This window comes from Olea europaea, chromosome 1 (genome assembly GCF_002742605.1).
Source record: "Olea europaea var. sylvestris chromosome 1, O_europaea_v1, whole genome shotgun sequence".
In the NCBI taxonomy this organism is placed as follows: Eukaryota; Viridiplantae; Streptophyta; class Magnoliopsida; order Lamiales; family Oleaceae; genus Olea; species Olea europaea.
In genome coordinates, this window is record NC_036237.1 from 6,142,354 (window position 1) to 6,157,446 (window position 15,093).

Here is a 15,093-nt window from a genome sequence, read left to right on the forward strand (position 1 = left end):
CTTTTTTTATATAATTTAATAATTGAATACATAATATTGTTCGAAATTAACAATTTGTTTTGTTCCTTTTATTGTTCTTTTATGAAAATTTTTGATTTTTTTTCAATTTATTTAAATAATATTTATATTCTTTAATTTTTTTTACAGTACATTTAATTTGATTTGTTATTTTTTGTAAATATATTTTTTAAATATAATATTTGTGATTGTATGGTAGTTAGAATTCGGTTCCCTTCATTTTGTGAGATTATGCTTTCTTTTGTTATCTCTTGTTCAATGTTATAACATTTGAATTTTTTCAGGATGAAGTATCATTTAGATGCAGAGTTGAGACAGATGCCGGGGAAAGCTACTTGGAACAGTAGCTTTGAGAGTTTTACTACTGTATTGGAGCTGCTCGATGATCAGCACGGAGATATGCTACGACGGTCCTTGTGGCCACTGTACCAGTTGCGAGAGGTGCAGTACTCAAGACAGATCATTGATGCACTTCTATGTCGGCTTCTGAGGCCAGTCGACGACAATTCCCTCCAGTTCAACCTCGGGGGCAAGGTTGTCAGTTTCTCGATGTTTGAGTTTACATTCATCACTGGACTGAGGATTACGGGCGACGATGCAACCATGGAGAGAAGCAATAGGCTGTACGAGACGTACTTCCAGGAACATGGGTCGGTGCTTCTACCCGACTTGATGGTCGCGATCAGGGGGTGCGACCATATGCTAGATAGATTGAAGCTTGGGCTGGTCTACATCCTCGAGAGTGTGATGAGGTATCATCACAAGAAGACTGCCATCGACATTTTTCATTTGCAAGTTGTTGACGACATCGATGCGTTCAACAACTATCCGCGGAGCCGGAGATGCTACGAAAACACCGTACATGTGTTCACCAGATCGCACTCGAGGCCCAGGGGGTCGATGCGTAAATACGATACATATGGATTGCCCTTAGCAGTACATGTAAATGTTTAATATAATCAAAGTTAAAGTTTTATTGTATTACATTGATGCTTAATAAGTGTATGGGGCCCGCTTTGCGCAGTGAGGGGAGACACGCTGCCCTCGGATGCATCATTGGAGATTATAGCAAGCGGAGGGATGTCCCACTGGGAAACAGTTATCTGCCCTCCTCGACGATCCTCAGATAAGTATTATACATTTGTGATTTATATTATACATAGTTTAAAATCTTGTTTACATGATCGTTAAGTAGTTGAAATGTCAATATGTCAACTTGAAGTCATACCTGAGTTGACACCGTCGATAGAAGAGGAGGCTCGGGGTCTTCTGAAGAATTTAGGCGTTCCGCACACCCCAGACGAGGAGATGTCTGATCCGAGCTTGGACCGAGATTGGGTATGTGAATGAAATATAATTTATTGAATATCGTTGACGTATAAATTTATTGAATAATTTTTCATTTTATTTATATAGGAGGGCGGTCCAGCTGATCAACGATCACCTCCGCCGAGGGCATCGCCGCCACCATTGCCATCACCTCCACCGAGAGTATCGTACCCGCCATTGGCATCACCTCCATCGAGGGCATCACCGCCGCTAGTGGCATCACCTCCGTCGGGGCCATTGCGCCACCTTTGGCATCACCTCCGTCCTGACACCTCCCCAGTGTGTCTCCGGGGCACAGTGATGATTTGTATGCCCGTTTGACTGGATTTATAGTGGAGGAGGTCAGCGCGCTACAACGAGATTTGACGGAGAGGGTCGATGATCTGGGATGAGAGTTGACAGTGAGGGTCGACGATATGGGATGAGAGTTGACAGGGAGGGTTGACGATCTATCCCATGATGTTGGAATACTACAGTCTGTCGTTGTCGACCTTCGGGATACAGTAGCGGCGCTTAGAGGAGATTTAGCCGGTAGACGATGGGGGGACAGAGGGGATGGCGGAGATCATGATCGAGAGGGGTGGCAGAGATGGTGATGGAGAGGGAGATCACCCACATTTTTGGCGTGATGAGACATTGGAGTCATTGTGGTTGTCTATGGAGGGGGTGGCCCCGATGGGGATGGGAGAGGGGACTACGGAGGGGGTAGCTCCGATGGGAGGGGCGGAGGAGGTGGCCCCGGAGGTCGAGAGGACGCCCGGCGTGATTGAGGTAAGAGACATGTTGTTGACGAGACGGAGCAGGTAGTCGGCAAGAGGTTGAGAGTGCCGTCACAGTATGTTGCTTCCCCCTTTACGGTTGAGGCCAAGAGGAGGACGTTCATCGATGGGACGTATCCGAACTTATTCAGAGAGGTGGATAATGCCAAGTGGAAAACGTTCGAGACAGAGTGGAGGAGAATTATCCCCGGGTAAGTATTGTATGATTTTAATAAAGCACTGTACTCTAACTCGTCTACGCTTATTTTAACATTTCCCTGTTTTTTACAGAGTTAGCCGCACGATAGGTCAAAGGACGGTCTTGGACCCTTACAAGTGGTTCCACGATATCACTACCGCGAGAGCTTGGCTCGCTAACGATGTAAGTGAACTATTCATTTCGTGTTTTTTTATGTATATGTGACCTTATGTTTATTAAATGAATAACTCATACTTTTTTGGTGTTTCCTGCTACAGCACATCGACCTGACCATGGACTTGCTGCGAGATCGAGCTCAAAGACATCCAAAATCATTTCTTGTCCATGGTCGAGTCATATTAAACAGTAAGTTCCTGGGTGCCGTTACCATAGAGTATCAGTCGCTCGAACTTATGGGTAACGAGTACACGGTGCCAGAATATGTGCTCGAGTGGGTGATAGGACTGTCACCGAGTGTCGGGGAAAAATCATGGGAGGGTTGTACACATATGTACGTTCCAGCGTGCATCAATAAACACTATGTTACGTTGGAGATCGTTTTTGCTGACTCAGCTATATATGTGTACGACCCAGATCATTCATGTTTGACACAAGGCCAGTTGGAGCAAAACCTGGAGTCCGTGGCTATAATTGTTCCTATGATGGCCAGACGAGCGGGAATAAATGTACAGGACAGATTGCGGATCATTCGGAACACGACGACAGCGCGACAGTTCGTAAGGTAAGTGTTTGAACTTTATTGTTTTCATCTTTCAGATTTAGTTTTTATTTACACAGTACTGAACTGATTCATTCTTGTTCAATTGCAGCGGCGATTACGACATATTTGCCATTAAGTACGTTGAATTTTTAAGTATAGGACATAAGGTTGATGGAATCAACTAGTCGTGGATACAGAACTGGAGAAAAAAGCTAGCATGTGATTTGTTTGAATTTAATGCTGACCCGTAAATTTCATTTATATATATAACATTTCAATTGTGAATTTAATTATTTTTGTAATTATGAAATAATTGTAAATTTGTGTTCAATGTATATAACATTCAAATTGAAAATTTAATTATTTTTGTAATTATGAAATAATTGTAAATTTGTGTTCAATGTATATAACATTCAAATTGAAAATTTAATTATTTTTTATTATTTTACACATATGCCGAGTATGGAAATATTTTTTCATATGAATCATTATAAATACCATTTATCAAAAATAAATATTAAATATGGAAGATTTATAAATAACAAATATTGAACAGTGTAAAGTAAAATGAAATATTATTCAATTCACGTACCTGTCTAGTCGTCATTTAGGGAAATTTGACTGGTACAAAATTGCCGAGTATGCCCTACGGCTCTGTACCGGCCACACCTACGCGGTCGAGGAAACTCTCCAGTAGATGGTATTCTAGATGTACTTGGACGTCCAGGACCACGCGGTTCAACTGCTGGTGGTAACAAATTATGAAATGGGAGAATGTGCTCGGGAACTTCCCACTCGACTTCATTCGGCAGAGGAAATATAGTCTCAGTATATGCTGTTCTCCAAGACTCAGTCATATAATACAAAGAGCATAACGTTCTCGCAGCAAAGCCTCGATACATGGCCACCGCAACTGCATGCTCACATGGAAAACTCTCCAACTGAAATTTTGTACAAGTGCATGTGTTATCAGTCAAGTCCACCATATATGCCATATTACGTGCACATTGCACGGAGAAACGAAACTCATCTAGTACTTCCACATTCAACTTCCTCGCAACCTCTGCCGCCTTAAACAGTTTCTCCTCTTGAGCTCGGGCCAACACGCTAGTGCAACTCTGTGATGCTGCACGTCGGTCATGAAACCACTGTTGTAGCTTGTTACGAATGTTCTCAATCATTGTGAGAATTGGTAACTATCGATCCTTCTTAAACAATGCATTGAGAGACTCCGCGTTATTCGACGTCATCATGTTGTATCGACGTCCTGGAAAGTATGACCGCGCCCAATGTTCGATCCCCATCTTCGTCAGATATTCCAACGCCGGTGATGATTTACTTCCTATCTCGAGCACGAACTTATTACACTCTTCAGCACTGTAAGCTTCGACTGCTCTTCTGAACAATGAAACGATGCCTGTGCCCCGATACCAAGTCTTCAAATTACTTTGTATATGGTACATACAATACCCGTGATGTGCCCCAAGAAAAATTTCAGCGATACCGTTTATTATAGACTGTCCTCGATCAGTTACAAAGGCAAGGTCTTCGACTTCCCCGATCACTTCCCTCAGTTTAGAAAAGAACCAACGCATGGACAGATCATTCTCGCTGTCGATATGCCGAATGCAATAGGGTAAATTTGGATGTTGGCATCTTGACATGTAGCAATAATTAATTTGCCTTGATATTTAGCTTTTAGAGTTGTACCATTAACTAGAATTACGGGTCGCATTGCATTTCGAAAACCCCAAATACATTGTCCGAGAGCCATGAAGAAATACTTAAAACAATTATCGCCCCCCGTCTCAATAAAAAATGCCGTGCCAGGATTAGTTGTCCCCATGTTATCACAATACCTAACCAATTTAGCATAGCTCTCTTCAGCTGATCCCATTAAATCCTCCAACGCACATTCTTTGGCCTTCTACGCTTTCTAATAGCTCATGACCACTTTGTACTCTCAACGGATGTCTTTAATAATGTCCGAAGGTCTGTAGATCGTCCGTGGATCCTGATACTTGTGCATTATCTGTCGACCAATAAACCATGCTCGAGCTTTCCTGTGATCGTTTCGAAGAATCTCACTTTGCAAGTATGTTCCCGTGAATACTTGCGAATTACGAAGCACTCATTCGTGTCCATCTTAGTTGCTCTCAAGCGCTAATTGCAACTGTTTTCGACGCAAGCAACTGTCAACAATGACTTGTTTGATTTCTTTACCTTGAACTCAAAGTTATATTTTAATGCCAGCTAGTGCACAGCTTCCTGCAAATCTTTCTTGGTTTCAAACAGTTGCTCGACCTGCAAGTCCTCATCATCGGGAGCGACACGGGAAGAATTGGAGGACGGTTCACTTGTTCCAACCTGTGAGCTTCCACCTGGCTCGTGTCTTTGTCGGGATAAAGCAATCAAATTCTCATTTATAAACTCATTTATATTCTCATTGTCTTCAATTGTCGACGAAATTTTGCGCGTAACAGCGACATCACGATCAGAAGCAACTGTCTCAGGAATACCCACATCATCCGCAGGAACTATCTCCACTGTCTCCCAAAAACCTCGATCATTGTTATCCGCCCTATCTGAATCTTCGCGTTCACTTTCGATAACATCCTTCGCAATTAAAGTCACACCAAGAACAGTCGGAGTCCGGTGCATTTTATTCAATTCTAATAGATAATTCAATTAAGCATCATTAGTAATGAATACCGGTGGCATCGGAATGGATGAATCCCCATAACCGTTGAATAGATATCTCAATTGCATATCGTATTGAGGTTGATCGACATTCAGCTTATTTTGCAAATCGTGGTACATTTCTAAGTATGGTGTACTCTCTGTTACGGGAATTGCAATACAACCACGTATGTCACTCGTCCATCTCCATTCCCACCGATTATTTTCATTCAATTCGAAATCACCGAAATAACACACGGGAATTATCATATCTGCATGAGGAAATGGTTTTAATCAACTTCATTTATTAATTATAAGAAAAAGGCCAACAAAAATCAGCTGCAGTCGGTTAATTGGCTGTTTAACAGCTGAACAGTCAGCTGTTTAACAGCCAAGCAGTCGGACTATTTCCGACTGTTTGTTAAGTCAAAACACCCAGTTTGGCTTTTTTGCGCAGGAGAATACGATTCTAAAGTTGTATGTTTAATTTTTTTTGATAGGTAAGATCTGTTAAAAAAAATCTATATCGACATAAAATTTCTCTATTTAAACGTATACTAATTTATTGAAAACGAAATTAAACATGCGTAAATGTACTTACCGATTTGAAGTAATTGATATGAAAAAAATTTCCGGCTTCAACATTCCAAAGGTTTTCTAAATTTTGAGGTTTAAGCAGATGAAAAGATGAGAGTTTTTCCTGTGTTGAAAGCTCGTTTTGAAATTTTTATAAGTGGGGAAGTGTTTAATTTTCAATTATTAACTAAAAGGGTAGTATAGTCCTTTCAACAATATATTGTTTTGTAATTGTACAAAACATTTAAGGGCATTTTTGTCTTTTACCATACAAGAGGCCAATGTCATAATATTCATGATTTTGGAAGTTAAAGTGGAATTTAGGTCCTTGATTGGGTCAAACTTAAAAGTACCCCTGAGAATGGGAATTGACGAGGATATGACTCCAATTTGGGGATTTTGAGATATTTTAGGTAAGGGCGTGTTTGTTGTTGATAAAATTACGATGTGATTGTTGGATTACTTTATGGTAAATGATTAGTTGTTATAATTTGATTAAGTTTTAAAATTTGTATTTTATACTACAAAAAAAAAGGAAAAAAAGAAAAGAAAAAGTATTTGTAGTTAAGCCCCTGTTTGGCCTCCATTAATTTTCATTATATTATATTTTATTTTTTTCTTCTATTTTCAACCACACAATATTCCATAAAATAATATTACACATTAATTGAAAAATTTTATTTTCTTTTTAATCACTCATTTTTCAAAAAAATACTATTCTAACTATTAATTTTTTAATAAAATGAGGATCAAACGAGAGCTAAAGAAACACGTGATAGTATATTTTAGATAATTATTGAAAAAGAGGTGTGTGCCATAATTTCCTTTTCTTTTGACCCCACTAGGAAAAAAGTATCAAGACAGACAGCATGGCCCAATTAATAGTTGGATTATACTGCTTGTACAAAATGTAATAGATGCAGAACTCTCCATGTGAGGGGTGTATGTACAACCAATACACATAGCATCGCCTTTAATAGTTTCATTTGCCATTTCTCCTCAATATAGACAGGATTCCATTTCACAAACAGAAACACAACACAATTCTCTCATGGCTGTTTTGGAGGTCTGTGTTAAGGCTGCAGCTGGCGCACCTGAAATTCTTGGCGACTGTAATCCACTCTTTCTTCATCCCCCTTTTTTTTTGTTTCTTTACACGCACAAGACTCTGTAGAAATTATTTTTTTCTTTGATTTTGTTTTGAAACGTTAAGGTCCATTCTGTCAAAGGGTGCTACTGACTCTGGAGGAAAAGAAAATCCCTTATAAGACGCATCTTATAAACTTCAGTGACAAGCCCCAATGGTACTCCTAACTGAATATAATTTTTTTTTTTTTTTTGGGTGTTATCTTTTCAAAAACATCGATTTTGATTATTGTGTATAATAATGAGAATGTGTTGTTGGGTTTGGTTTTTTGTGGGTTTAGGTTCTTGGAAGTGAATCCAGAAGGGAAGGTGCCAATGCTAAAATTTGATGAGAAATGGATTACAGACTCCGATGTGATTGTGGGTATTATTGAAGAGAAATACCCCAACCCTTCTCTCTCCCCTCCTCCTGAAATCTCCTCTGTGTAAGAATTCTCTCTTTCCTTGCATTTATATTTACACATTATCTAAAATATCCCACTATGTGCCAAACAATATAAGAAAGAACTTAAGTTTTTTATTTTTTTTTTTGATGGAATTGTAGGATATTGTACTCTGATTTATGACTCTATGATTGCATACTCTCTGCTTCTGGTTTCTAAACTTTGACCATGAAATCTCAGGGGCTCCAAGATATTCCCTTCATTTGTCAAGTTCTTGAAGAGCAAGGATCCCAGTGATGGATCAGAGCAGGCTCTGCTCAACGAACTGAAGGCACTGGATGAGCATCTCAAAGCTAAGGTGCGAACTTCGGGTGTGATGGATAAGTAAAGACATTCCCATAAGATGGGAAAAAAGCCTATTAGTGATTTTTGTTCTCCATTTCAATTGGACGGAAACTTACATGGTTGTACGAATGATCAGGGACCTTATGTTGCTGGAGAGAATATTTGTGCTGTTGATCTGAGTTTGGCTCCAAAGCTTTACCATCTTGAGGTGGCTCTTGGTCATTTCAAGGGGTGGACTGTCCCTGAAAGCTTGAGTTACTTTCATGACTATGTGAAGGTATCCAAATTGTTATTGTTAGTCTCTTTTCGTTTTCCCCTATCCTCTTTCTTGTAATTCTGTTTGGTGGCATAACTTGGATACCCGGAATTAAGGATATCTCTGCTTGCAAATCTGTCCCCGAGTGAATTAATAAAATCGCTATTGTGCCTAATATTTGTTTCAAATATGTGAATTGTTACTTCTTGTGTTTTCCAGGTGTTTATGCTCCTAAGGTGCACACAATATCAAAATTAGTGTGTTAGATATGTTTGAATGTGCACATTCATGAATCATGAATGAAAATGGAAAGGTGGTCCATTTAACAGTTAATTTATCTACCTAAGATATTGAAGTAGTCAGATGCAGGCTTGCAGTATATAGTTATTTACATCACATTCACTTCTAAAACTAATAGCAAGTAGCCACAAGCTTTACATATGCATTCTCGTATTGTGATGTCCATTGCGTGCTTAATTTTCAGACCCAAGACGACCCTGTCAAGTCACTGGGTTAGTGGGTCAATGGTTCAATCTGCATTCGCTGGTTCAAGCTTAGGCTCCCTAGTGGGTCACTGATGGATCAAAATTCAAAACCGCCCTGGGTATGGCTGGGCTTGACCGGGTTGCTTGCTACTTGGTTCAACTGTAACCTGGACTGGTCAGCCCCTGGTTGGCTGGTAAGACTGGCTTCTCTGGTCCGTGTTACAAGAAAGTGATTGCATGGACAATTTTTAGTTCCGAAGGTCATAAAAAATATTAAACTGTAAATTCAAAATGAGATGATGTTAATAAAAATTCTGCAAGTTTTGATCAAAATATATAATTGCAATGACGATAAACATTGATATGCCTTGAGGATAAGCCTGACCTGTAGCCAGGTGCATTTGGTTAATTAAGGTGAAGTGGAATAAATTATTTGGTTAAAGTATTAATGCTTTTTTGTTATATTTAACTTCAGTTTCTGGACAAGCAGAAAAATATTCCACAAGATCTTCTGTTTTGGTATTGCCTGTTTCTTCATCACCACTTTTTCATGTCTGTTATCTGGTCAGAAGCCTCTCCTGTTACTGATCGTTCATGAATATTGGTTAGATTATTTTCAATGAATTATTTGGAGAAGTTACTTTCATCGGAGTGGAGTTGGCCATTGACAAATGAAAAACAAAATAAAGTTTTAGTTCATTTGAACTTGTTAGAAGAGGGCCGGGCACAACCAAAAAATAACAAGACATATATCAGTTGCTAAGGATCAGTTTAGATGTTACGTAAATCTAGCATTTGGACTGAACAGAGTGTAGTAACCATCCAGCCAAACTCAATTTTATTGAGAAGATGGAAGCTTGGTTATGGGTTGAAATTCTCTTTGTTATGCCAATGCGTCCAAAGCATTTTCATTCTATTGGATTACTGTACTGTTATTATGTCGTAACACAAAACTGAAATTGTTCCCTTTCCTGCAATGCAGTTGCTCTTTTCTCGGGAGTCTTTCCAGAAAACAAAAGCGGCAAAGGAACATGTGATTGCAGGATGGGAGCCGAAAGTTAATGCTTGAACTTGTTCTCTGATGTAGTGTAACCGTTCTGAGTTTCTACTCTGTCTTGTGGCGTCTGTTATGAATGTTTCACAATATCTAAGCCTGTTGATGCATGCTCGTAAGTCGACTTTAGTTGCTTAGAATGACTTAAATAAATGTAGGCTGTTTGTCTTAGTCGCTTGATGGCTGATTTACGATTTGTGCAATGAATGGGTTGAAAGTCGAATGTAGTTTCTGAATGCTGCTGGGTGGATTTAGTGAGTTCATTTAAGTTGGGACTTTTAAGTCGTGTTTTAGTGATGGTGATAAGTTGAATGAGAAAACGGACCATTTTGAAACAAAAAAAAGTTTGTTGTCTAAATTGAAACAAGGCCTAAAGTTGAGTGACTAGTTGAGGAAATAGAAAGAAAGCTCAAATTGAAAAAAGACGAGTTGGATCTTAGCTTTTGCTTGTAACTATTAAAATGGCAAATAAATGGCAGAAGGTTCTTCCGAAGGCCTGATGCTAATGCTCTACCAAATGCATAACGAGTTGAGTGGAGATAACTTTCATGCACATTGCACAACAAAGAAGAGACAAACAAATGAATGTAGTTGTAGTATTTTCCTTTCATATCACTAACACGCTATTCCCCAGCCTCTTGTCCACTATGATCTTGGCTAACTCCATCCACTCTATATTAATTCTTGCCCTCCTTCATGGCTGCATCGACATTAAGGGTCCATTTGGTAGGATTTTTGTTTTTTTGTTTCTTGTAAAAGATCTTCATAATATAGTTATCTTAGGTTAGCTTTCTCTAAATGTTCTTCTAATCGAACAAAGTATTTTCAAAAAATTATTGAGACAAGTTCGATAGCATTTTCTGGTCTTAGAGCAGTTTTTGATTTTTCAAAAGCCTTACAAGTTTTAATTGATTCATTGGACTCTACATTTGCCTTGTCTCTACGAAAGCAATCGACTCATAAATTACTCTGTTGGAAGAAGACCGGTGAGCAATATTGTGCCATAAATAAGAATATCCATCCTTGCAATCTGCATTTAGAATGGAACCCTTGCACGATATTTTCCTTCTAGTATTTACGCGGACAAGGATTGCAGATTAGTAATGATCCGTGAACACTAATTCACTGATATATTCTGATTAAGTATGTTTAAATCTCTAAACCACAGGCTGCTTTTACTAAATTTAGTTCCTGCTCCGCGAACTTTGGTGCGAATTTGAACTGTGGAAGAAATGAACATGGTGGGACATTTGCCATCGATGAGTTTAACAATCAAATACAATATTTCCACCCAACTTTTTGGGAATTTCTAAAAGGAGATATTGACCCACCTGCTGGCATTACCGGTTAGAGAAAATGTCTAATGAGTAAGTAACAGAAACACACAGAGAAATGGTTGGCAATTACAGCAACTAAATGAGACTTCCAAAGGGATCGCATTGATCTCAAGTCTATATTCAAAACTGAGTTTTGAATGAATGAATCTGGATCATGCTATCCCTTTAGATGCCTCATTGGGTAGCTCCACACTTTTGAGATCTGCTTTGGCTTTATGCCTTTTATCATATCCAAGATTTTGCCCAGATTGAAGAATCATTTCAGCAAGTCGCAACACTTTATTGACAATCTTGATGTGTGTGTGTGTTTATACACTTCCTTTGCAAGTTTCAATCTTTCTTGAAATGTTTGGTGTCCCTGATAAAAGCATGAAATAATTGTACTGGAAAAACAATTCTAATCTTCATAATTTACGTTGTTAAAACTGACTTCTTAGCTCTTGCATTTCATCTTATTTTTATTTCTTGTAAAGAAATTCTAATCAGACACTATCACTCAAAAGATTCTCCGTTTCATAAGCTCTAATATTGCAGAATTATTCTTGCTATAATATAAATAATGGAGACAATTAACTAAATCAAGAATCTTCTGTTTCTGATGTTGGAGACAAATAATTCGATTTTTGAAGGTAGTAATCAATACCACTTTTAGCCGCCCTTTAATCCTTCTACTGATAATTTAGAATCGATGGAAATGCCTGCATATCCAAGATTTGCACGCTAAAAAACTTGGATATGCAAGTGTGTGTGTGTGTGTGTGTGTGTGGTATAATTGTGTTGACACACTAAAAGTGCAGCCCAAATCGAATAGTCCAAGGAATGAAGTCCAATTGGGGAATTTCCAAATCAAATAGCCCAAAGAATGAAGTCCAACTGGACAATTCAGGATAAATGCCCGGATAGGGTTATTAATGAATGTAGTGGAAGCCCACGAACACGGTAACATCATCGCCCAAGCTTGCAAGACACAGCTGAGCGAATGAAGTGCCTTACAGTTGCCCAGAGCTATGACCCTGCTCTCCCCCAAACCTTCAAATCGCCCAAGATCTTAGCAAACATAAGATGTTATGGTTATCCAGAAGTGCAGTTATTGAAGCAGTTATTGAGTAATCTTATCACGTTCCACGATTCAAGGAGTTCAGTTGAAGACGGTTGAACGACAAAGAGTAGTGACAACAGTTAGAGGTGGCAATTCCACGACAAGTTAGCCACCATAAAGAAAGTGAGTAGTTATAAAGCAATCAAACAGTTTCTAAGCGATTGATCACGAAGAAATCATCAAGGAAATATAAAAGGAAAAGAAGACATAGAGAAATAGACCTCGAATCAAACACTCTCAAACAGAGAATATGTAATTTCAATTTCTTAGTTTAAACTTAAACATTTCTTTCAGTACTCGTGTGTTTGCGCCCCTTGAAAGCATTCTATTTAGTTCCAATTGTAAAACATCATCAATAAAACACCCATTTTTTGGACTTTTTCTCAAGAGGTTTGTTCCTTACACAATCGTCTGATCCCTTTTTAATTGTTGGCGACTACTCGCGCGAAACAATTTGGCACGCTCAGTGGGACCTTGGTGTTTGTGTTAAAAATACAAAAGGTGAAACAATATGCCTCACAAATCTGATAAGGAAGCAGCAAGTCAGGGAGGAGTCCAGTCTATGATCGAGCGATATGAGGAGCAGCATAGCTCTTCACGAACAGAGGGACAGAGTTAGAGCAGTCACAATCATTACGAACCAATGACAGAGTTGAGTCCTCTAACCATGCGTGCATTACTTGAAGAACTCACGCAGGATGTCGTTGAACAGGTAAATTTGCGAAATATTCATAATATGGAAAGATTTACCCAGAATGAGAATGCACATTATGACAATATGGCCAAACAACTGAACACTCTGAATGAAATAATGAATAAGTTAGTAGGCCAAATTTGTCAGCCAGTTGTGCATCTTGCAAATCATTTTCAAGCTAGGACAATTGTGGGACATAATCTCCTAGTCCTAAGTCCAAATCAAGGGATAGAATCACCTTTTCGTCCCTCTACTTCAAACCAGGGGATGGTGTAATGCCAAATCTGAATAGCGGTAATGGTACAGCTAACTTGGGGATAATCTAAATGTAAGAGATAATGTCCTAAATAATGGACAGAATGCCCTACGTGTTAATGATGGAATAAATATTCAGGCTAATGGTAACAATGGCCCAAATCAAGGCAACTTTGTTACCAACTAGGGACCAAACATCAGGCCTCAAGCAAATCAACCGGTCAACCAACCTTTAGGAATTCCAAATGACCCCAATATCATGTTGAGGAATCAAATTATGGAAATAATACAGGATCAGATGGCTTTTGGAGTATGTCCTGTCATTAGGCCGACTTACACAAAGTCATATCCTGATTGGGTAGACCAAGCATATCCATGGCCTAGAGGGTATAAAGTGCCAGAATTCTCACTATTTATCGGTTTAGGAAAGGTGTCTACTCTAGAACACATAGGGCGATTCACACTGCAAAGTGGTGAAGTAACAGACTACCATAAAATAAGGTTGTTCCCTAGTTCATTAACAGGAATAGCTTTCTCTTGGTTCATCAATTTGTCAGCGAACTTTGTTCTAACATGGCAACAATTGGAGCAATTATTCCATGCTCAGTTTTATAAGATTGAGTCTGAAATTACTTTGGCCAATTTGGCGAGTCTGCGTCAAATGCCAAATGAATGGGCAGGAGGTTTCCTTCAAAAGTTTAAGACGGCAAGAAGTAAATGTTTTGTACCTCTACCCGAATAGGAGTTTGTCAAAATCGCTCAAAACTGTCTAAACTTTGATTTGAAAAAGAAATTTCAAGACAAGGAATTTCCTGATCTTTTTCAATTGAACGCAAACGTGATTAATTATGAACGATTAATAAGAGAAGAAGAGCAAATGAAAAATTCTAGTAAGGGGACTTATTATAGAGAATCAAATTTTGATGTTCATGCCATTAATGACGAATATTATGATCAAGCCGAAATGTGTATGGTCGAATTGATTAAAGGAGATATGTATACTTGTCCTATAATGGCTAAGCCTAGACCGTCGAGCAAGGATGAGCCTATAAAAGATGAAAACAAAAAGGCTAGAACGTTCTAGCTCGATGTAACTGAAGCTGACATTATATTTGATAAACTATAGAAGGATAAATAGATAACACTGAGCGATAAACATAAATTGCCATGCCCTGAACAAGTTAAGGGTAAAAAATATTATAAATGGCATAATGCATGCTCACATTTGACTAACAACTGTTTGGTTTTTCCCCATGTGTTACAGGATGCTATTGAATCAGGACGAATTACGTTCGAGGATAAGAAGAAAATGGCAGTGGATGAAAACCCTTTTCCACAGCCACTTGGGGTGAACATGGTGACGACTGGTTTCAAAAATAAATTGCCAAAATTCAAGTTGGTTATAGATGACGGGGAAGAGGACCCTGGACCACATTCCAGTGTCTTTGAACGTATCAAAGGGAAGGAGCCCAAAAAGGACGAAGACATCCTGTGTGCAAGATGCAAAAGAGAAGTAAGTGCAAATACAGAGAGACCAGGGATATGGCAGCATCACCATCGCCCTAATTTTTTCCCAAACGCTCAACCTGGTAGAGGGCGAGGTACATCATTCTATAGGGGACCACCTTTTGAGAGGCAGTTCAGGCCAGTAAATAATGGGAGAACATTCAAACCATAACCTCGCCAACCAAATGTATGACATTCGTTCTAGTATAACACAGGAAAGGTGATACCCTTCAACGAGATAACTAGAACCCAG

The 15,093-nt window shown here is 38.9% G+C and overlaps 1 protein-coding gene across 1 annotated transcript; it reads left to right on the forward strand.

Moving 5' to 3' along the window:
- The first annotated feature begins 7,165 nt into the window (after nucleotides 1–7,165).
- On the forward strand, nucleotides 7,166–10,199 carry LOC111385880 (glutathione S-transferase DHAR2-like). The gene is made up of 6 exons (XM_023010327.1): nucleotides 7,166–7,392; nucleotides 7,494–7,584; nucleotides 7,708–7,851; nucleotides 8,050–8,167; nucleotides 8,291–8,431; nucleotides 9,878–10,199. The coding sequence occupies exons 1-6, from the start codon at nucleotides 7,332–7,334 to the stop codon at nucleotides 9,962–9,964; spliced, it is 642 nt and encodes a 213-aa protein (XP_022866095.1). The 5' UTR covers nucleotides 7,166–7,331; the 3' UTR covers nucleotides 9,965–10,199.
- The last annotated feature ends 4,894 nt before the right edge of the window (nucleotides 10,200–15,093 follow it).